At 52.1% G+C, this 22,312-nt stretch overlaps 2 protein-coding genes across 3 annotated transcripts in view; one reads left to right on the forward strand and one right to left on the reverse strand.

Annotated features, from left to right (window-relative positions):
• The window catches only part of stumps (DBB domain-containing protein stumps), a 30,365-nt gene extending 15,376 nt beyond the window's left edge, over positions 1-14,989 (reverse strand). Inside the window, exons 1-5 of the mRNA XM_011139733.3 lie at positions 13,631-14,989; positions 10,678-10,737; positions 8,460-8,895; positions 7,776-8,024; positions 7,385-7,665 (exon numbers count right to left, since the gene is read on the reverse strand). Coding sequence (XP_011138035.2) covers positions 7,385-7,665; positions 7,776-8,024; positions 8,460-8,895; positions 10,678-10,687 — 976 coding nt within the window. The 5' untranslated portion in view covers positions 10,688-10,737; positions 13,631-14,989. The remainder of the gene's footprint in view (positions 1-7,384; positions 7,666-7,775; positions 8,025-8,459; positions 8,896-10,677; positions 10,738-13,630) is intronic.
• jdp (DnaJ domain-containing protein) lies at positions 2,144-21,748 on the forward strand. 2 transcript variants are annotated; one of them, XM_025299941.1, is made up of 5 exons: positions 2,144-2,156; positions 18,870-19,195; positions 20,708-20,809; positions 20,928-21,044; positions 21,462-21,748. In XM_025299941.1, exons 2-5 carry the CDS (start codon positions 19,112-19,114, stop codon positions 21,684-21,686), a joined length of 528 nt encoding a protein of 175 aa, XP_025155726.1. In that variant the 5' UTR covers positions 2,144-2,156; positions 18,870-19,111; the 3' UTR covers positions 21,687-21,748. The 2 variants fall into 2 exon arrangements, with proteins under 2 accessions (XP_025155726.1, XP_025155720.1); XM_025299935.1 differs by lacking the exon at positions 2,144-2,156 and having other exon boundaries at positions 18,803-19,195.
• The last annotated feature ends 564 nt before the right edge of the window (positions 21,749-22,312 follow it).

A 22,312-nucleotide genomic window follows, 5' to 3' on the forward strand; every position in this document is an offset into this window, starting at 1 on the left:
CGCAAAACAGACCTCCCATTCACGGACGCGAATCGAAATTCCGCTGGCGCGTCTCGTCATTTGGAGGGCGCCAGCCAGTTATCGAGCCCTTTCGTCGGCCTGTCACTCCTAAATCGCTTATCGTTGTAACGAATGATCGGCTGTGTGCGCTGTACGGTCTCGTCCGCGAGAAAATTGGGCAGAAGAAGCAGGCAGCAGGGAGGGAAAAGGGTAAAAACGAGAGGAGCTTTCAGCCGAGCGTTTTGCCCGTCGATCATCGACGGGCGGAATACGACGTCCGAGCGACGACTCGAGTTTTCGAGTTTGTTCTCGGGACGACTGTTTGTTCGTCAGTCAGAGAGAACAATTACTGTCGTAATTGCCGTGCGTCCAAGATATATCCAAAAAGCACAATGGCGGTGCTCGAAGCGTGATAGCAACTACGCGTTCGCTACTAACTCGGCGCACACACGCCGCGCTGCGCCGCGCGGTTGTTACAGAAATTGGGCTGCCTCAATTAGCCAGACCAGAGGAGGAGACTGAGTCACTCGGCCGAGGGATCGGCGAAAGAATAATAGCCGTCTTGAGGTCTTCACGAGAGAGCGGCTCCTCGTATCTTACACTCGAGATCGTCTCTGCGTTGCAGTCACGTCGCTCTCGTCCCGACGGGATCCGTCGACGCACCGCGACAACTTTTCGTTGCGAACTCGACGGAACTGAGAGAGAGAGAGAGAGAGAGAGAGAGAGAGAGAGAGGGGGGGGGGAGAGAGAGAGAGAGAGAGAGAGAGAGAGCGAATTCATGCGAATGCGATTGAACAGGAAATCCAGCGACGAAGAGTAGCTCTGTTGGCGCGATCACAAGGGAATTCGTTTGAACGTCGAAACTCGTTTGAGATAACGGAAAATTCACCTTATTCCGCTCAGGCGGAACGAGAGATTCGGCCGCACCGACGGCGACGGAATTGTTTTGTCCGTGCAGTTGACTCTTACGAAGAAAGAGCAGAATGAGAGATACGAGAGAGAGAGAGAGAGAGAGAGAGAGAGAGAGAGAGAGAGAGACGGATAGCGCGGAAACGTCGGGCGGATGCAAAATCATCGCCGCGGTCGCGGCGTTCGAAGATCACACACACACACACACACACACACACACACACACACACACACACACACACACACACACACACACACACACACACACACATACACACACATACGCGCGCCGCGCGACATTTGTAAGTTTCTCGGAGGGACCAGGAGGCGATAAGTCGGCGGCGTTTATAGGTCCTCCGCTTTCTAAGAAATCGCGACTGACAAGAGAATCGCCGACCGTTGCGGGGAATAATGACCGATAAAATTTTCCCGTCGGATCGCGGCGCTCGCACTCGCACCAGGCGAGAATTGCTCGGGGACGATCTTGGTCGTCGAGAAAGAGAGGGGGGGAGGGGGCGGGATGAGGAAGGAGAAAGAGAAAAAGCTATCTTTCTTGACGAAGGAAGTCACGACTCGAAACGTCACGCACGAGAAACGGGAATTCGAGGCGTTGATTTTCCGTTAGTCTCGAGGGGAGACGTCATTCCGTAATCAACTCGCGGGTTTTCCAGGGGAGATAGGCATCTATAGTCGCGGGCTTTAACGAACATGCGGAGATCGAATCTTTCGATAGGCGGTCGGCGCGCGACTTGGAACAATGATGCAGCGGAACACCCGCCGAGTAACATGTCGTATCCGCTAAGAGGATTTGATTCTTCTCATTAGGCTCTCCCCGACTGACGCGCTCCGTCTGCTGTCTGCGGCTTGTTTGCGGAATATTTTAAGCATTTACTTGTCCACGTTTTGCCCCCCCCCCCCCCCTCCCGCCCCCTCCGTTCTCTCACTTCCTCGGGGCGGAGATTTCCCGTACCTCTCCGAGTACAGATGGAATTGGAGGTAAGGTGAAGGTAAAATCCTCAGCGGCGTCGAATGTTGTTTCGAGAGGAGGAATCTCGTTACAAATGGTTTCGGAGTCTCGCTTCTCCTCTTTCTCCCCTGCTTTCTTTCTTTTTACTTTTTAAGACGAAATACGAGATGCGTATAAGGATACACATGACTCAAAGATACAACCGCCGCGCTCTCTCGCGAGGAGGTACGCACGCTGCGTGTGAAATCTCCCCTCAAAGCAAATAGTATCTTCCTATCTGGTCGGACGCGTATCTTATTTTAAGCTAGAAAAAGTATAAATACGTCCCGTTCATTGCCCTAATCCTCCGCCTATTCACACTTTCGGCGATCTGACGGAAAACAGTCGCGCGCGCGCAATGTCGAACCTGATCATCTCTCCCCCCGGCGCGGATCCGGCGGCGTCGTATTTTCGTCGGGGCGCGAAAACACGCGCGAGAGAAGCGCGCTTCTGCGAAAATGTCTCTCTTTGTATTACTCTGACAAATTATCGAGAACGACGAGCCGCTTGTTAATTAAACAACGAAGACCCGCGGGCAGTTTCCCGTGCAGAACGTGGCCGACGGCCCGACAAGCGATCGAGATGATCTCGTTTACTTCGAGAAGCGGCTCGTGAATCCACCGGGAAGAAGCACGACGGAACTACTTGCCATTATTTAATTATATATGTTGAGGTTGAGAGGTCGCACACATACGCGCATCCCGAACATATGCATTTGCAGAACCGTCGCGAGTGTGCGTGCGCTCGCGTGCGTTTTATTGCCGATGCGCTTGGTAAACAACTTTATTTACGTGTCCCTCTGATCCTGCGACACGTGACCGCGCGAAAGTTCTCCGTGGGAATTCTCCTGCTGTGTGACGTGAAAGTTTCTCCCGCGTTTCTTTCCTGCCCCCTGCGCTTTTCAGCCCAACTTTCGTCTCTCTCTCTCTCTCTCTCTCTCTCTCTCTCTCTCTCTCTCTCTCTCTCTCTCTCGTTGCTTCGTTTCCCTGCGCTGCGCGGTGGATATCACGAGTCGCGATTCGACGAGAAATACAATTTGGCCGGCCGATCGATCGACGCTCGAGCGCGGAATCAATATGCGAGCGAGAGTTATAGGTGAATAACAAGGCGGGCGCGACTTTCGGTTCGCTGGATAAATCGCAGTTACCGGACATCGCGTATTGACCAATCAAAGCTCGTTTATGTACTTGATGGTCGTTCGTTCCAACTCTGATCGCGCCTCTCGAATCCCTTTTCAAGCACGAATCTAAATTGACGTTTCAAATCAAGCGAGTCGGGCGTGTATTCCCAGGGGAGAGATTTTCAGCACCGCCTTCCCGGCCGCGCAAAGCGAGTTTCCGCTGTATCGACCTCTCGATATATCGGCCCTTAAAATACCCTTTCGACACGCGCCGAGCGTGTGCGGTTTTCGTTACGTCGCGCGCAAAACAGCGGCGTCGATTATCGCGCTTTGAGGTCCCGCGCGCTTAACGTTACGTCAGTCAGCGAAATAGAAACGACGTTGTCACCCTATTTGTTAACGCAACTTGCCCGGTTATTTATTTATCCATCGACGTGCGATTAATAGAGGAGCGCGTGTGCGCGACAAGAGAAATTCGCGAGACAAGCGTGTCGATATATCGTAAGTGATTCAGTAAACGTGAATTCAGTAAACACGGTTAGAAGTGGTGAACTTTATGGTTTCACGGAGGAACCGAGTTTTCCTTTTCTCTCCTGTTTTCCTCTCACGCACGTGTGTGTCGGTCTCTGGACAAAATCTCGCGAGCGAGCGTAAATGTTTATAACTCGCGCGCGTAAACATCGAAGCGGGAAAATATCCCTACCTGTCCTCCGGATGTTGCGCCATACTTGGAACGACGACGACGACGACGACGACGAACACACCCCGTCGCCGTGAAGAAGTCCGGCAATAAGAGCCGAGCGAGTCCGTGCCGCGCGGATACGAACACGCTTCGGCATGCACTCCGGCATTAATTGCCGCTAATTACACCAGCACGATTCGCGCGGTTTAATTAGGGCGATTTCAGGACTCGCGCGTCTCTCTCTCTCTCTCTCTCTCTCTCTCTCTCTCTCTCTCGCGCGCGCGCGCACGGCAGTAATTAAGGATGATTAATTCCTCGAAGATGTATCGTCCGTGTTTTTATTATCGGCACACGCACGTGGCAGAAAGAAAGGTCAAGCGAGGATAAAAATAAAGATAAAAGCAGACACGCGAGGAGAGAGAATCTCGCACGAAGATCGTGACGTGACGCGTTGTGCATCGTCAAAATGCGCGCTGCGCGAGCCTGGTTGCTTTATTTAAAAAAAAAGAAGAAAAAAAACAGAAAAAAAAGAGATCTCTGGCCACTGTTGTTTCAACGTTCCAATGAGGGAGCGCGTGCGAGGGAGAGATTTAATCTTTATATGTTATAATTGCGTTTATCATAATTAAATAAATTAATTGAGACTTGCGCTCCCCCTTCCCGTCGTCGCGGCATCGAGTCGACTCCAGTGTCGAAAGTTGATTTAACGTCGTGTCGTGCCGAGTTTGACGTCTCCTCGTCGTCGTCGTCGTCGTCGTCGTCGTCGTCGTCGTCGTCGTCGTCGGTCATAACTAACTGTCAGCGCCGGAAGCGCCGGTTTCGTGCTGGAGCAACACCAGGAAGTACAACCGGTAAATAATATGAGGATGGAATCGAATATGCCGGCGGAATGCTTAATCTCGCCGGTTACTGACCTCCGTCTTTCAATAGATTTATGTGCCTCGGTCTATCGCGCTTCTCTCGACGTACTCGCTCATTTTGTTTGCGCTATCGCCGCGCGACCGGGTAGATGCGGATTTTCACCAGTTCATACGTCGCAAAAATAGTTCTCGCATTTCTCTCTCTCTCTCTCTCTCTCTCTCTCTCTCTCTCTCTCTCTCTCTCTCTCCCTCTTTTCTCTTCTCTCTTCTTTTTTTTTCCAAAAAGCTCGCTCGACCTTTCGTCGTTTGTTTTCTCTCTCAATATTTGTCTCCGCTATCCGCCGATGTTTCTCGATATCTGTCTGCCTTTCGAAAAGCGAAATCCGCGACATTAGGCGAATTCACCGCGTGCGAATACCGCGACGCGCAAATTCGACGCGTCGGAGGTTCCGGTGTGAGCGAACGTTGGAATCGCAGCGAAGGGAAGTCCGCATTTGTGAAAATAACCGTCGAGTAGGACGCGATTATTCACTCAGGGGCCTGTCTCCTTCCCCGGCTCTTGGGACGGAAAAAATTTACGGCACGGAGGCGCGTATTCTTTCGACGTTACTGTAGGATGTGAGAGATCTCCTATACGACCTCGTGTCAACATATGGACGGATATTTCCGTTTCGTGCCAGCGCAGCGACACGCTGTGCAGCGGCGTGTGCAGCGGAAGACACGTGAAAACACACTGGCATTCTACAAACGAAACCAAAACCACGCGAGCGCGGTTCGGGTATCTGTTTTTCGCGCGTTCCGTTCGGCATGCGCGAAAAACATTTACATCGCGAATAAATAGCTTTTCGAGAGGAGAAAGAGAGGAGGTGCGAAAGCGAACTCTCCGAGACAATTCAGCGCGGTTAAATGCCGCGGGGAAAAGCTCTACGCAACAGAAATCAGTGGATCAGCGCGCGTGCTGTCGCGGAAACACGCGGCGAAAAACAGAGAGAGGCGACACCCGACTTGAAATCTTGACGGAGCAGCGGCCACGTGGAAATTTCTCCTCCGCGACCGGATGCGCTGATTTGACCCAATTACTAAGTCAATTAATCGAGATAACGAGGATAATTGCTCGGCATGAGATGAATTCCTCGTGTTATTTATTTCTATATACTTTATTACACGAACCGGCACAGACGGAATCGCTACCTTTTCCTTTTCTCTTCTCGCGGTCCTGCTACGCGCGTGAGTATCTGCAATTCATTTCCGGCTGTAATTAAAGACCGACCGGACGCCGGCCAAGGTCGCGTTTTCGTATGTAAAAAACACACCACGTTCTAATCTCGTACATTTGTCTTTCTCGATTGGGATCTCACGCCAGTTCGGCGCGGGGGGGGGGGGCGGGGCGGGAGCGCGATGTAATTCAGATGTTAATTGCCCACAAACGTAAAATTTCACGACACAAAACGTAAAATTTCATTTCATCTCCCCCCTCTCCAGCACCTTCTTTCTATCATCCCTTTATCTTTGCTGTGATATACGGATCATTGGAGTTATCTTGGATTTTTCTGCTCACTCGCTGACACCCTTGCTGACATAATTACTGTTTTCCTACATATTAGTTTCCTTAACGTTTTATTAATTTGGGTTAGCGGTAATTATATTTTTACTGTAGCCTTTCTATAATATTGCGCTCGACGGGATTCGATCGTAAAAGTGCGCGATGAATGATACTTCTTTCTCTCATTTTCTTCCCTTCTCTGTAACTTTCTCCTTCTGTAATTTCAAAGCCGCCGAATCTCTCGACGTCTTTTCGTACGAGGGAGTATTCATTTTACAACGTGTCAGTAGGTCCTTCGTCGTCCATGTAACCACTCACGTAACGTCATAAATTTCGTAGCTCTATGGCCGCTCGGCCATCGGAAAGCGCGGCAAAGTCGCCCGTCGAATACTAAAGGTTGTGAACTTCCGGGCGGGACCGCCCGGTTGACCCGCGACGAGCGTGAATGTTTACCTGCTAACCGGGATTTTATCGCGAGATCGCCGGATATCCTTTATGGGCTATTTACCTTGGAGTGGGGTGGGGGGGGGGGGGTCTAATTCGAATTTTAAAGACGATCGCGCGCACTCGCGCAAGTCGAATTCATTAATCGGAATGAAGCAATTATTGCGACGGTAGCGGCGAACTATTCGCGCACGCTGCACGTGTAAGACGATTAACGACACCGATCATGTTTCTCACGATACAAAGAGAGTGTGCTCGTTTTTCTTCGACATTCAAGAAATTATTTTTTATACTTTTTCACACGCCGGGACGCTTGCGTCTCTTTCATACAAAAGCTGCGTCCAATTGTGAATGTGGATTGTCGCGCGATGGTCCCTATAATTGTCACTTCGCGTCGTCATAATTGAAGGGTCCAAAGGCGGCCCGAATGAACAGAAATTAGAGAACAATCGATGCCGAAGGGACGGGGAGAGACTGCGATCGAAATTGTGTCGTAGCGCATACGTCTTTTATAACGCGGCGCACGCGTGTGATTTGCGCTTCATGCGGGTGTGCGACAGACGGAACGTGGGAATGCGCGCGAGAACTCTCCACTCGAGTGCCGTCCTCGCCATAGAAATAATAATCATCGTCTTCAATAGGGGAAGGGAATTCGCGCGCGCGCGCGGCTCAGCGACTTTCGCGATTTTTCTCGTTGCAACGAAATTCAGATGGGGAAAATCTGACTTGCGATGAGGCTCCAGAGAGACTGGACAAGTGTTGTCGAAATAATAGCAACGTGATTGAAAACAAAAGTCGCCGGAAAATTGGAGAAACTCACTCTTATTGGACGAGTTTCTGCGCCTCCTGTGTCTTGTCCTGGCGCAGGCGACGGGTCCTTCTTCGTTGGAGGGGCCGCCGTCGGTATCGTCGAGAAATACCGGAGCGGCAGGCGCGTCCGCTTCTAGCTGATTCCTAGATCCTGCCGTTTGCTGGCATAGAGTAGCCGCGGCGCTGCCGGATGCGGCGGCTTCTTTCCCGAGGAAAGTGCCGATTGAGTGCCTCCGTTGGCAGACCGTTGTGGAACCAGACGCGGGAAGCGTAGACGAGATGTTATAATATCTAGGAAGGAAGATATCAGATTCGAGGATTTCTCAGTCAGCGCGATCCGTTTTCTCTTAGTTTCGGAGACTCGTTAGAGGGACAGGGATGATAATACGTATGTGGCTAACCTGGCATCGTTTACGCCGAGGAAAACCTCCTGCGCGTCGTCGTCGTCGTCGTCGTCGTCGTCGCCGTTGTCGTCGTTGTCGTCGTCGTCGTCGGCGTTGCCGTCCACGTCGCTGTTGCGATCCTTGCAGTTGCCTGTCAAACCGCAGTAAATCATGTCTCTCTCATTGGACAGAAGCTCGTTTGCGGATTTCAGGACTCTTCTGCCGCGGCCAGGACGATGCCGGTCTTTCTCGGAATGCGAATGCGACCTGCGTCGATATAATAATGAACACACGGAAAGTGTAAAGATCGAGTCGAAGTTCGACGAGTTCCAAGTTCGACGATGATTTTATATTTCGTATCCTGCTTTTACGTTGCAAGTAACGTTATTCTTAATAACAGAAATAAGCGAAAGTCGAGTCTAACCGATGAGGCTCAAGGTTCGATGACGCTTTATATTTACATCATATTATATTTTCTTTTACCTCTAATACCTTCATACTTACATCAGCGATCAGCTGATGTATTTATATATGAGTGATCGTCAGAAAACAAATTTGCGATCAATAGACGCGGTAATTTCTTTCTCTTTAATTTGTTTTTCTCTTTAACTTTTTAACTTTTAATCTACAACGTCGAAGACTGAGCTCATTCGGATGAGGCTGCTTTCGATCCTTTTGCTGAAGAGCGTTTGCGACACTTACCTGTAAGGAAGATATGACGATGGCGGCGCGACATCGGAGGGCCTCGGGTCGCCCTTGAGGAACTTCTGGGTCCTCTCATTATCCGCGTTCGCGCTCACGGACCTGAAGAGGTTCCGGAAGCTTCTCCTCTTGCCAGAACCCGGCTGCACCGCGCCGTTCTGCGACAGCATCGGCGCGCGCTCCTCCGTCGGCGTGGACGCGTCCGACGCGTTACCTCGAGCGTCGTGGTGCGTCGGGACACCGGACGTGGGCTCCGTGAGGACAGCACCCTGAGAGATGGCGGTTCCCATCCTGTTGTTGGGTCTCCTCCAGAACAACGCGGAGAAGCCGCTGCTGTGGTTCCTAGGCGACGTCGTCGTCGCCGCTGTCGTCATCGTCGTCGTCCTCGCCGCCGACGAAGACGCTTCGCCGGACAGCGAGAAGTAAGACGGGTTATCTGTGAACATGCGAACGGCCGGACGACGGCCGGACGGTCGCAAAACTGAAGTCGCAGCTCGCAGAGGGACCCCGTCTCTGAGTCCCGGCGGGAAACTAACGAATGGTCGTCATATGTTTACAACCTTCGCAAAAGTCGTTCGTGTTAGCGCCAATACGAGACGGAGCCGTTCGACGAAATTGTGCGAGGTTCCACGATACGTTCATCACGAGCGCGCACGGTCACTCGAGAGAAGGCAATCGACCAGTCCCTTCCGCGCAAACGTTTCCCTTTCCTTTTCCTTTTCCTTCTCCTTTTCCTTTTCCTTTTCCTTTTTTCGTCGCCGAGTTCGAACTCTTTTACGTCGAGGAGTGCGAGTGTCACTCTAATCTAGAATCGTCGACTTCGACTCGAGATCAAGGTCCAGGTATCGTTCGTGCGTTTACGTTCGGCGCGATTTGTACAATGTCGCCCCGGCGATGTACACATGGTCGCATCGTGCGCTCTCCGAATACGGAATGAGGTGTTCTTCTCTTTCTTTCCCTCCCTCTCTCTCTCTCTCTCTCTCTCTCTCTCTCTCTCTCTCTCTCTCTCTCTCTCTCTCTCTCTCTCTCTCTCTCTCTCTCTCCCTCTCTCTCTTTTTCTCTTTCGAGGTGACGAAGTTATGACGACGACGACGACGACAACGACGACGACGACGACTACGACTGTTACGACGGTCGCTCTTCTCACGCTTTGGACTCGCAGCCACGACTAGACCAATAGAGAGTCCACCTGCGACTGTGGGATCCGCGTTGTACGTTCATGGGACACCATGAACGAGCCTCGCCACGATGGGTCTGATCAGTCGTGGGGGGGTGGACCGGACCGGACGTTGCATTGTTCCCCCACCCGGTGAGCCGACAGGAATACGCGGTGCTGCAGCGGAAATACACCACCGCGATTCACGATCCTCCGCGCCGTTGCTCCCCGCGGAGAGCGAGAGATGGAGAGAGGGAGAGAGAGAGAGAGAGAGAGAGAGAGAGAGAAAAAGAGAGAGAGAGAGAGAGAAAAAGAGAGAGAGAGAGAGAGAGAAAGAGAGGGAGAGAGAGAGAGAGAGAGAGAGAGAGAGAGAGGGAGAGAGAGAGAGAGAGAGGCAGAGGTCGAGTCGCGTTTCGCGCCTGGGTTTTTCCCCACCGCGAATTCGACAGTTGAAAAACTTCGAGTTCGTCGTGAGAGATGAAGAGCCGTCCGTTTCGTGACTGTTCGATCGAGAGTGTTTTTCTCTCGCGACACGTAAAATTAGATGTTTCCCCGAAAATAAGATTGTGCGAGACATCGCGAATCCGTTTCACGCGCAGTGTGCCAAATTCGTCGAATCACTCTTCACTCACTCGCAAATCGCCTTCAAAAATTGCGACGATCTCTCTCTCTCTCTCTCTCTCTCTGTCTCTGTCTCTCCGAGAGAGTTCCTCAAATATAATTCCCGAGCTGTGAAGCCTTCGCGAAATAACGAAACGACGAGCCGTCCATTCCGGCGATCGAGGTATTCGAGACGAGCAGTCGGCCAGCCGTCGCGAGTTTAAATTCGACACCGTGAGCTACCGCCAAATTGCATTTGCGAGCACGACGCGCGGCTTCGCCGAAACGACCGTGACGTACTGGCTGCTGTTTGTCCGCGGCTACGGGGCTGCGAGAGAGATGCGGCAGACGCACGCGATTATACGTGCGTACGACGTGTCCGGCGTGCTGAGCGCCGATGAGAGCGTCGTATGAGCGCGATCTGTATGCCGCGATCGCGCGCCGCTAAGGGATAAAACTCACCGACTGCCATGATGACCTTCTCCGTCGAGGAACGCGTCCTGGGGCTGCCACGAGGGATACCTGTCGACATCAAGTAAATTGTAGTCGACTCGCGTCGTCGCATCGTCGCCTCCACCGAAATTCCGCAACACTTTGCGGTCGCGCGAATTTCGCCGACTTTCTCCTTTTCGTCAGAGAAGGAGGAAGAGAAAGAGATCTCATAAAGCTCCTCTCCCTCCCCCCTCTCTCTCTCTCTCTCTCTCTCTCTCTCTCTCTCTCTCTTTCCCTCTTGTCTTTCATTCATCGCTGAAAATACGCGCGAATATTATATTTAGCGCGGCGAGGCGCGCATCGGGCGCGCGAGAAACTCGACCCGCTTACACTCGTAGAAGGGGGTGGAATGGAGAAATGGGGGTCGAGAGCGAACGCGACTCATTCACGTTTTATGCACGCGACATTATCACGTTGCTCTCCGCGTGTCGCATCCGCCGTTATTATCTGGGGCGACGGGGAGGAAGACGAGAGTGCGGTGTATCTATCAAATCTACCTCGCTTTATAAGAGATGATCGCGCCGCTTCATGAAGAGATTTTCTTCCATTAGCGAGTGAACCTTAACGGGCCGGATTGTTGCGTCTCTCTGCGACTGCACGTCCCTCCGGGTGTAATTGTCGCGAATTTCCAAGAGAAACTCGCTTTGCGAATTCCCGTGAAACGTTTTTCGCGGCTTTGATGCTCGACGTGCGACGAGCAAGAGAAAGCAATCGACGTTCACCGACGTGCAACGACGGCAAATTTCAATGACCCGAAAGGCGACCCGATCCGCGACGTCCGTCGGTGCCGTTGTGCCGCGCTCGACGACGATCAGCGTCTTGTCGCGTCAAACGGCGCCCAAAGCCGCGGGAATAATTCCACCCCGCCCCCACGGGGTTACATCGGGTTTGCATGACAATTATTTCCGTCGAGCCGCGTGGCTGCGCGACTGATGACATTAGCCGAGAATCTCCGCGTTTCCTCGAATTTAGTTCAGCGAATACGCGCCGCCGCGGCAATTTTCATGCCCTCATAGTTGCTGCAACGATGGCGGTTACTATTTTCGTACAACCGGGAGAGGCAGAGAGAGAATGCGCCTGCTAGAGGTACAGATAAGTGGAAAGAGAGAGAGAGAGAGAGAGAGAGAGTGCGAGAGAGAGAGAGAGAGAGAGAGAGAGAGAGAGAGAGAGAGAGAGAGAGAGAGAGAGAGAGAGAGAGAGAGAGAGAGAGAGAGAGAGAGAGAGAGAGAGCGAGAGACAGGGAGAAAGGGAGAGCGAGAGAGGTAGAGGGAGGTCGGGAAAGAGAGGGAAAAAGGGTGATCGTACCTTCTCGTGCGAGAAGCGTTCCGATATACCCCAACCAAACCCTACCAAATGGATCAGCTGATGGAAGGAAGCATGCGATGCTATTAATATACGCGGAGGATCGTCGAGATACAAGTATACTCCCGTATGATGATCCTCTCCTTCAAATCAAATTTCAAAGGTCCTGCTGAAAGATTACCCTTCTGAAAGATGGAGTCGATTTCTTATCTTTATCTTATTTATTCTCTCTCTATTCATATGATATTTCGGAGTTACTTTCAACCTCGACGAAGAAAAGGGTCTGTCGTTCGACTGACCGTCCTCTGTCAGTCATCACCTCGCGCGAACGTCGCGGATGACTTTGCGGATGCAGCGCGAGAAATGCTTCTCGAGCAGCGAGATAATTTTTGAAAATAGGCCCGAAGTTCGTCATACTTGGTTGAAGCTCGGCTCGCGCCGCTGCCGCGGCTAGACGCGCTTTCTCGAACAAATCACACACACACACACACACACACACACACATTCGCGGCTATTAATAGAGGCCTGTTCCTGTGACCTGTGTGTCGCGAAGGACCGACCGGCTGCTGCGTCGCGTCGCGTCGCGCCGCGCCGCGCCGCGCCGCGCCGCGCCTCGCTGCATCGCGCCCGAACTGCACCTGCAACGCGACTCCAGCCTATGATAAAAAGAGGCTTGTATCCGGCGGTGCACGTGCTCCTGTAAACGAGCACATGTGCGGCACACGCTACGTCCAGAACGAACGCGGCGCGTTGTTCGAGAGCCGCTATAAAGGGCCGCTTGAGAGCGAGCGTAATCGAGAGGAGAGTTCCCCTCCGGTAGAACGGCTCCGCTCCGCGTTGTTCTCGTTTCCCTATTTCTTCGTGTGTTTACCATTTCGCTCTCGTGTTCTTGCTGTTGCTTCTCCTCCCTTTCTCACCAAATTCTTTAAACATATAATCTCTCTACGTTGCGCGCTCGAGGGGAATTATCCCTCTAGAATGTTAAACAGAATTACCAACGATTGGCAGGATCTAGCGGCAGGTTTTTGAAAACGAGAGAAAACACTCAAGGTTCCTCAGGGATATAAATGCTCTACTTATTTCTTTCACTTTCCTTCGCAACGTTCATTAAAAAGTACGAAATGCATCCTTTCATGAGTTTGATTCATTCGCATAAGAAATTACAAACCGGTCTGATTGATTTGATAGTTTTATCGTTATTGATAAATAATGCTCTCTTCTTGCCTCTCTTTCCGAAAAAAGATGCATTTCTCAAACTTTGTGTGTCACATCTCGTTGAGGAGGAAAAATTTTTGTCTCACCAATCTTACCGAATTATAGGAAACATTTTTATCTTAGTTATCTGTATATTAAACACCGATTAGATATGGAATAGGTAAAGAAAGAATTGCGTCCATGAATACAAATCGAAACGGCGGCAGCGCCGTTTTGTAGTGTCTGAAAACACGCGGAAGTCGGTGTCGGGCTTTCCGCGAGACAAATTTGTCCAACTGATCTTACATCGCTCGTTAGAAAGCACGAACGTGCTACGTGCTACGTGAAATACGAGTCTGAGAAACTTGCGCCTCTCTCTCTCTCTCTCTCTCTCTCTCTCTCTCTCTCTCTCTCTCTCTCGACTCACCTTCAGCGGTCCGCCGTTAATTTCGTCCGCATTGTACGATCCTCACGCGTTCTGCGACTCAGCCGAGGTCACTCGGCTTAAACTCGCGACGGCGAAGAGAGACCGCGCGCTCGAGGCGGAACAAGTCATGTCGCTTCGACGATCACTTGGAACGAACGAGCATCGACGTTCTCGCACTTCACAACAAGTTACCCATTGTTTGCCTTTACTATCACATGTCAACGACAGATTTCGCGCGCGGGGCTGATCGATGACGGAGGGCTGAGCCTGCGAGCCTATTTCCTCCTCCGTTCGCAAGCATGCACGAGAGACCGTCGTCGTCGTCGCGGGCACACTGCGCGCGATCGCATCGTCGTCGAGCGCATCCACGCGCGCATTTGACACTCAATTAACATTAAGCCAATTACGATCCCGCCGTGTCGAGGCGTCGCTTCGATCTCCTCCGGAGATCGCGGCTTCCACTAGTTCCCCTTCGTGCTTTCGAAGCTTGGTCGGAGGAAAGCGGCCGGAGCGGCCGCGAAGTGAAGTGAAAAGCTCGCGCGAAGACGTCGCGCGTCTCTCTCTCTCTCTCTCTCTCTCTCTCTCCTCCTCGCGAAGCACGTTGCCCCGCCGAGGAGGTATCACGGACGCTTCGTCCGTGTCCAGGGTCGTGCTCGGTCAGGGATTGACGCAAGTGTTGCGCCGTGCACGGCTACGGCGCAACACTTCACGAAGCACTGACAAGCCAGGCCAGGAGGGAGCCCCATCGGCGGCACTGCCATATGATCGCTTGCCTCGCAGCTCGTGCTCTCCTTCTCTTCTTCACTGCCACCACCCACGCATCTGGCAGCCGCACGAAGAAACGCCCATGTGCGCCTCGCGTACGAAACGAAACGTTATTTCGGGCTAGACAAGGACGGCGAAGCCGGCTCGAAGGACGCCTTTGCCCGTTGATGCCGTCCGCCTTTGCCGGCGCCGAAGAAAAGCGGAGGTGTGCGAGCTCACGTGCGCGAGCTCTTCCTGCAACCCTCGTACGCGCGAGGACGCCTTTTTTTTTGCCTCCTCGCCTCCTCTCTTCCCCCGTCGAGTCCCGTCGAGTCCCGTCGAGTTTTCCTCGCACGACCGTACCACGACCGGGCTGTCGTTAGATCGAGCTGCAATTTATAGTGTTGTGTAAGAAAGAGCGATTACGTCGATTACCGTGAAAAATCTGGCGAGTGCTCACTACGCCCGAGTTATCTCCAATTCTTCCTCCTCGAAGTCTCTTCCGGGAGTCTGAGAATCTCAGCGAGAATCTCTCTTCTGCAACGCTGTCGTTGAAAATTGCAAAATAGATCTCTGCCGGTGTTTCCGGGACTTTCGGGAGTTTCAGAGGTTCACGGCACTCACGGTTTCATCTTAGACTCGACCAATTGAATGCTATTTATTATTAGATTATTTCACGTTTACAAACATTTATAATTTAGGCATCAGGCCTGTTTATTCTGTAATTATCCTTTTCTTCCTGGAGAACATAATGAAAATTCAAGAAAATAACTGCATAATTTCGATCGGCTACTTATCCGGGTAACTTCTGCTTCTGATTAGCGCGTTGGTACCATTTTTATCGGAGAAATGGATATAACACCCCGAAAAAAGTATTCTATTCGTAAAGTGATTTTTCCTATAATTTCATATGAACTGAGCGAAGCCCTTTACAGGAAAAGGAAAATTCCTCTTTCGATCAAGTGAACCACCATTCATCTAAAATTTATTAGATTTTATTCAAACCGTTTTCCTCTCATTTTAAGAGGATCTCCTCTTATATCCTCAATTAATTTTCCTCTATATCAAGAGGAACGCTTGTCGGAGTTTTTCCTCTTCCATCTACTCACACAGAGACACTCTGTCTGTGCATATGACGATCGTTGCCATATTTGTTTTATGGACGACGTCTAGAGCAAAAGGAAAAAGAGGTGAGATCGTTATTCAGTTTGTGTTGCTTTTCCCGGATATTTCATTATGAACGAAACGCAAGAATTTTTGCAGAAAATTAACTTAAAGACATACTGGTCCATATTTCAGCGTAAGTACATACATATATTTATTTATCGTATCGCGTTGCACATTACATTAAATGCCATTTAGAGTACTTAAAATTACAAGTTTATGTTTTTTCCTACTTTTTTTAGTAGAAAGTGAAAAAAGATTTAACTAGAATTTCCTCCAGACAGTCTCATAATAATTTTCAATGGAAAATTATTTAGGATTATTTATTCAATGGAAAAGAAGTGTTTCATAAATCGAACGCTCGCTGCTCTCTAATTTTTTTTATTTTAAATAGAAAGAATCTTATATCCAAAACGATTTTAGATATCTAAATACACGAGTATGACGCTCGTTGCGTGTCACAGAGCGAGATGTTGAGGGCCGAAATATTTGTTTTCGGCGTTAATGTTGATGCAACGCGTCCCTCACCGCCACCGTGGCGCAACCTCGCGCAACTTGGCCGCGGTATCTTTCAGATAACCCGCCGTCGCGAGCGCGTTTATCAGACGACCGAAATGTAGCTAGTGCATATGTACCTGGTGCATTTAACGTTAATCCCGAGCTGAGGTGAGGCCGGAGCGGCGCGGCGCAGCGCGGCGCAGCGCGCACGCACGCGTGCACGCTTGCGTGCGTCTGTCTGTCACGCATATGCGTACGGAAGCGAAGCGGAGCATATATTTCCTGCCGGTGGACGTGCATATTTCCTCGAGCGGTGAAAGGGTTCGACCCTTTCGACACGTTACCCTCGGCCGTGCCTCGTAAAGCCCTTTGAGTGATTACCGTAGCGTAATCCGCCTCCGATGGCCGCTGCTTGATTTGCCGCGATTGCGCGCGAGGAGCACGCGGCGCATTTGCTCGGATTTCGAAGACGCTCGTAAACAAATCAGAGACCGCTACTAATGACGGGCCTAATTTATCACGAGACGCGCTACCGCTCGCGCGGTAGCCGCGTGTCTCTCGACCTCGACGAGATTTCGGCCAGCCACGCGAGTGAAGCGCAACACTGATTTTTCCGTCGTTGGCCATTTTTACGCTCTGTCTGTCGTGCGGGAATCGTTCGTGAAAAGCTAGCAGCTGTAAAAAATGTCGCGTTTTCCCAAACGCGACGGTTTGTCACAAATTTTGCTGATGCTGTAAGTATCGACCTGACACGTGTCGACTACGAATGGCCATGCTCCACGCGGGGAACCAGAGCGCTGCTGGCTAGTCTCGCGGCATCTATGTTCCTCCTTTTTCATTCTTTTCTTTTGTTTTTTCTCGTTCCCCCCCCCTCTCTCTCTCTCTCTCTCTCTCTCTCTTTCTCTCTTTCTCTTCGATCTCACGCGTGTTCGGTCCGTCCGTTGAAGTTTCAGCTGGTGGTAGATTGTTCCCTTAAATTTGGCTTAGCGTGTGCGATAGGCAGCCTCTTGGCAAGCTTGAACGCATAATGCATCTCTACATACTCACTCACGTTTCGTTGTTCTGCCCCTCGTCTGCTCTTCCTCGTGATTCTCCGGAAAATTTGAATTTCTAATTAAGCCCGCATGCAGAAGTACGAGTAGCGCTTCGTCAATCGGCGTGTTATGTTCGCGTCGCGACTTCGTCTCGAGCCGACTTCCGACGGATTCTCCTTACCGATCGTTCTCGCGGATTCCGCACTTTTCCTTTCGCAGTTTTCCGATAAAGATGAGGATGATTCGAGGAACGTGTCGCGAATTCGATTGGAAGGGGTAAAAAGGAGAAAAGAGATTCTCCACTTCCACCTCCGAGAAGAGACTCTCGCCACGCGCGGATGTATCCGCGGATACATCCGTCATCGCGCATTCATCGGCACGAGTGATTCGCGTTTGCTCGATCGGTAAGGCTGCGAGATAAAAAGAGGATCAAGGTTGTTTAACCGCGAGTGAAAGCCGCGGCTCTCCGGAATCTCGTGTCTACGTCAGTAAGACGTCGGATGCGTCGGGCTCTCGATGTCACTCTCGTTCTGCACGTTCGCGAGCAACTCGTCTCGTCGCGATCCTCGCGGGAGAATCATTAAAGTTACACGTGACATTGGATATCTCGTGCTCGTAAGTGTCGTTCCGTAAGTGCTTCTTGCACACTCGCAATCTCCTCGATGAGGAAAAAGCGGGACGACCGCTCGTTCCGCTCCGTTAGTTTCGAAATCGAGTCGGACGCGTTAGTCGGAGCGCGATGATAACGACGTTCCACGTCAATGTACGAAGACGACGAGTCATCGTTGATCGGCGTTGATGCAATCCTCGACGAGTTTCCGGCGACGTCCGACATGAAAGTGCTTATCGAATGAACGTCCGCCGAGGGACTTGTCTCTCCGGCGGCAAGTTTGAACGTTTCCTTCGGAATAACGCGTGTAACGCACCAGCGGTAAAATCGCGCTCGTCGCGATGCGTCGCGCGGAGGAGCACAAGTTTCATTCTGTTCGAAGGTACATGACAGGACGACGAGACGTAGAAAACCTTCATTACCTCGACGTGTATCGAAAGGCGCGATTTCCTGCTGGTGCCTTCCGCCCTCACGATCTCGTATGCGCGCGGAAGCGATCTCTCTCTCTCTCTCTCTCTCTCTCTCTCTCTCTTTCCCTCTCTCGCTCTTCTCCGGGGAGTTCGAGTAATTTTCAACTCGATCTAACGAATCGGAGAAAGGGGAAATCAGGCAATTCCCAAGGAGGACCTGAGGAACAAGTCCCTCTCTGAGGAACAAAACGCGAGTTTCCGCAACAATTATATTAAAGCCGTAGCCGCGCAGTTGCAACGCACCCCGTGGAACGTTGACAGGGAACGGCAAGCGGACGGATGGGTGGCTGGATGCTGGGGTGGATGAGTGGATGGGGGGTGGTTGATAGGCGCACGAGGGGTGAACCGAGTCGTAACAGACGCGCAACTGCGCATGGGATGTGTACATCGTATAAAAGAGGTGAGAGAGAGAGAGAGAGAGAGAGAGAGAGAGAGAGAGAGAGAGAGAAAGAGAGAGAGGGAGGGGTAGAAGGAGAGAGAGGGGAGAGGGGGAGGGAGGGAGGGAGGGAGGGCGAGGGAGGGAGAGGGAGAGGGAGAGGGAGAGAGGAGAGAGAGAGAGAGAGAGAGAGAGAGAGAGAGAGAGAGAGAGAGAGAGAGAGAGAGAGAGAGAGAGAGATGCGGGCTCGGGCTTTTCGAATACGCAGTCGCGTGGAATTCCCCGGGAATCGGGTCTTTCCGGGTCTCGGCGACACAATTTCCCCTCACTCGGCGCACCACAGCGAACGCGGCTAGTCGGCGACGCGCCATTCACGGGCTCACTCACACGGCAACAGGTGACGGGATCTCAATCTCTCGACCCGGTCACCGGGTCCCACGAACGAAGGCTTCAGCGGCGGAGTGCTTGCGGCGATCGTGCGGCAGCAGGAGCAGCGTTCGCAGTTTTGGCGCGCGCGGATCCGTAGGGTGCGAAGGACGCGTGGAGGAGTTGTGAACGAGCGAGGATCTCGGAAAGAGCCGCGAGATGAGTGTCGAGGACGCCATCAATTACTCGCCCAATGAGGAGGAGGACTATTACGCGCTGTTGTCCTGCGACGAGTCTTCCACGGTGAGGCACGACGACGGTGAACGCCGTCTCGCGAGCTCTCGAGGATTTTCCTTCGATTCCTCGTCGGGCTTCCTCGCGTTGAGAAGAGCGGGGCTCGGAATAGGCTCGCAAAGGATCGCTCGGGAAGGATTCGTTCGGTGTTGACGAAAATGTCAGATGTAATGCATGCAACAACAACACACACGCGCGAATCGCTACGATTTAGAATATCGAACGCGGCTCCGCGGTTGACATTTCGCGCGTAGCTTCGCTCGCTGGGGAATCCCTCTCGAGTTTGTACAACATTTCTGTCGCCCCTCTGCGACAGTTCTTCGCGCGAAAGTGCACACCGCTGTTTCGCCCGGTTTCTCTCTCTCTCTCTCTCTCTCTCTCTCTCTCTCTCTCTCTCTCTCTCTCTCTCTCTGTCGGATCCGGGAACGTTGTGCATAAAATGAATTTCCCGCGCTCTGTGACGAGATAGTTCAATTAGAGCGCCGAGTCGCTGGCGCAATAATCGGATCCCCCGGAGGAAACTGCAATTTAAACTTGCCATTAATTGAATTGTCGATGAACACAGTTAGTCCAGTAGACCCATTCGCGCGCTCCGCACTTCCTGCGCGCGCGGTGTATACTCGCCGAAGTTGCGCAACAATCTTACCGTCGACATGGAATTGTCTCCGCGAGATTGTGTCGTTGAGACGCCCGTGCCGCCTCGATCACCGACGATTACAACGAATCGCCGTTGGTGAATCCACCTCTCCTTGCTCCGGGCCAACGCCGCAACGATATCTCGCGCAAATCAACTTTGGACGAACGCACGTCGCGCTCGAATTTACTACTTAATCGTCATCGCTGTTCTCGCTCCTTGTCTTCTCTTCTCTTCTCTTCCTTTCTTTCTTCCTTTCTTTCCCTCTTTCTTTCTCCCTAACGATCTCTCCGCGCGCATTGCGGCGCAGCTGGATATTGGAAAGTATCGCGACGCGAATGTGCGCACGACGAAAAGGTCATTTGCCTTTCAATTTTGCCGAGTTTACGTTTCGCTCTATCGCCATCTCCGTCGGACTCGTGACAAAAGTTTAGCCTCGAGTCGATAAATTGCGTCAGCGTATTCATAGAGCTCTCGTTTCCCGCCGACGAGTACCACTATGTGCGCGTGATTTTGCAGCGCGCGATTGGAATATATGCAAATGTGTGCTTAGAGAGAGAGAGAGAGAGAGAGAGAGAGAGAGAGAGGGGGGGGGGAGGGAAGAGGGAGAAGGAGAGGACGAGCGAGGACGATCGAGTAGAGCGGAGGCGTGAAAATAAAATCCGACTAAAGCCGAACATATAAAGCCGCTCTCTCGTATAGTTACTCCGTTTTAGCCTCGCATCGCTCTCGACTATAATTCATTTCAATTGAGAAATAACGAAACAATAGGGTCGGCAGGACGCGCGCGCGCGCGCGATCGCCGTGTAGCGCCGGCGAATAGATTAATCTCCATTCTCGCCGCATCCGATGTCTTAGCCAATCCCCGTTCGATTTTGCCGAATCAGGTCGAGCAGATCACGGCGGAATATAAAGTGCTGGCGCTTCAGTACCACCCGGACAAGAATGACGGCGATAAAGAGGCCGAGAAGAAATTTCAGCTGTTGAAGGTGCGTTTTTTCGTCCTGCCCCCGCCCCCCCTTCCTTTTAAGCCAAGCCGAAGCGAGCTTCTCGGCGGTGTCGGGCGGATGGGCCGCGACTGATCGTCCCGTTTATTGTATATCGCAGTACGCGAAGGAGGTGCTCTGCGATCCTGAGAAGAGATGCAACTACGACAAGTGGCGGAACAGCGGCATCAAGATCAGTTACAAGCAATGGCTCGGCATGAAAGAGCACGTGCAGCAGGTGAGAGAGGTCGCGCGACGACGATGCAATCCGGGCAATGTGCGCTGTATATACAGGGTGGTCCATTTCGAATACCCTCTTGAAGAATGTCGGAAAAATCGAGACGCTCGAAAAAATGCCCCCGACAAAAGCCGTCCGGTTTTAACGGGCTTCTCAGACCTCGGGCTTCTCGGTCCGAGCCCTTCTGTCTCTCGCCTTTTGTCTCAAGCATTTGACTTCGATAGCGGATAACGCGTTTCTTTCGAGATACTACGAGAGGCGAACATTCGTCAAATGGGTCACCGTGTGCGTACACGGCGCGCTATTCATCGTCCCCCGCCGGGTCACGTCTCATTTCACGCACACGTCCGTCCGTCCGTCCTTGTCGCGCGATTAATCCCGCGAATCTTCTCCGGCTGTCTCTCTCTCTCTCGCCAGACCATGCACTGGAGCACGCCGAAGACGAAGGATCGGATGCTGCCGGACACGAGCGGAGAAGCGGGCGGCTCGCCGTCTCACCTCAGGGGCCACCCCACAAACGCACACAGGAGGGCCTCGGAGGGGGGGGCCACGAATCTCTATTACCGTTCGGGCCACGGGGTCCCGTTTAATTGTCAGGAGCCCAGCGAGATCGTCAGTAAGTTCCGCAATTATGAGATCTAAGCGAGAGGAGGAAGGGAAGCAGGAACGAAAGAGGAAGAGGGAGAGGGAGAGAAAGAGAGGGAGAGGGAGGGAGAGGGAGGGAGAGGGAGAGAGAGGGAGAGAGAGAGAGAGAGAGAGAGAGAGAGAGAGAGAGAGAGAGAGAGAGAGAGAGAAGGACCGAACGTCGTCTCTCGTCAGGACCGACCATAACCGCTGTAACAAACGTCTTTATGGAAACAAGAGTACGTACTAGACAAATATCTACCTGTGTACAAGTGTTGTATAGGGCGTTGGTCAGGTCGCGTTGGCGCGCGCGCGCGCGTACGTCGGCCGAGCTTCCTCGTCGCATCGTTCGATCATCGTCGTCTCTCCCTTCGATGCACCCTTCGCGCCGGTTTGCAAACTCGAGCAGCTTTCGAAACGGTCTTGGCACTTTGGCTTGTCCAGAGCGAGAGAGCTTGATTCCCGCCAATTCCTTCGGAAACGAGTTCTCTCTCTCTCTCTCTCTCTCTCTCTCTTTGTTGGACTCTCATCAGATCCGGTCGGAAGAGAGACCGCGCGCGTCCAAAAGAAGCGCTGAAACCGCTTGGAAACTGCCAAGGAACACACAGACCGAGCGCGCTCCTCGAGAAGTTGCGAAGACCACA

Source organism: Harpegnathos saltator, unplaced genomic scaffold (genome assembly GCF_003227715.2).
Source record: "Harpegnathos saltator strain DR-91 unplaced genomic scaffold, Hsal_v8.6 scaffold104, whole genome shotgun sequence".
Lineage (NCBI taxonomy): Eukaryota > Metazoa > Arthropoda > Insecta > Hymenoptera > Formicidae > Harpegnathos > Harpegnathos saltator.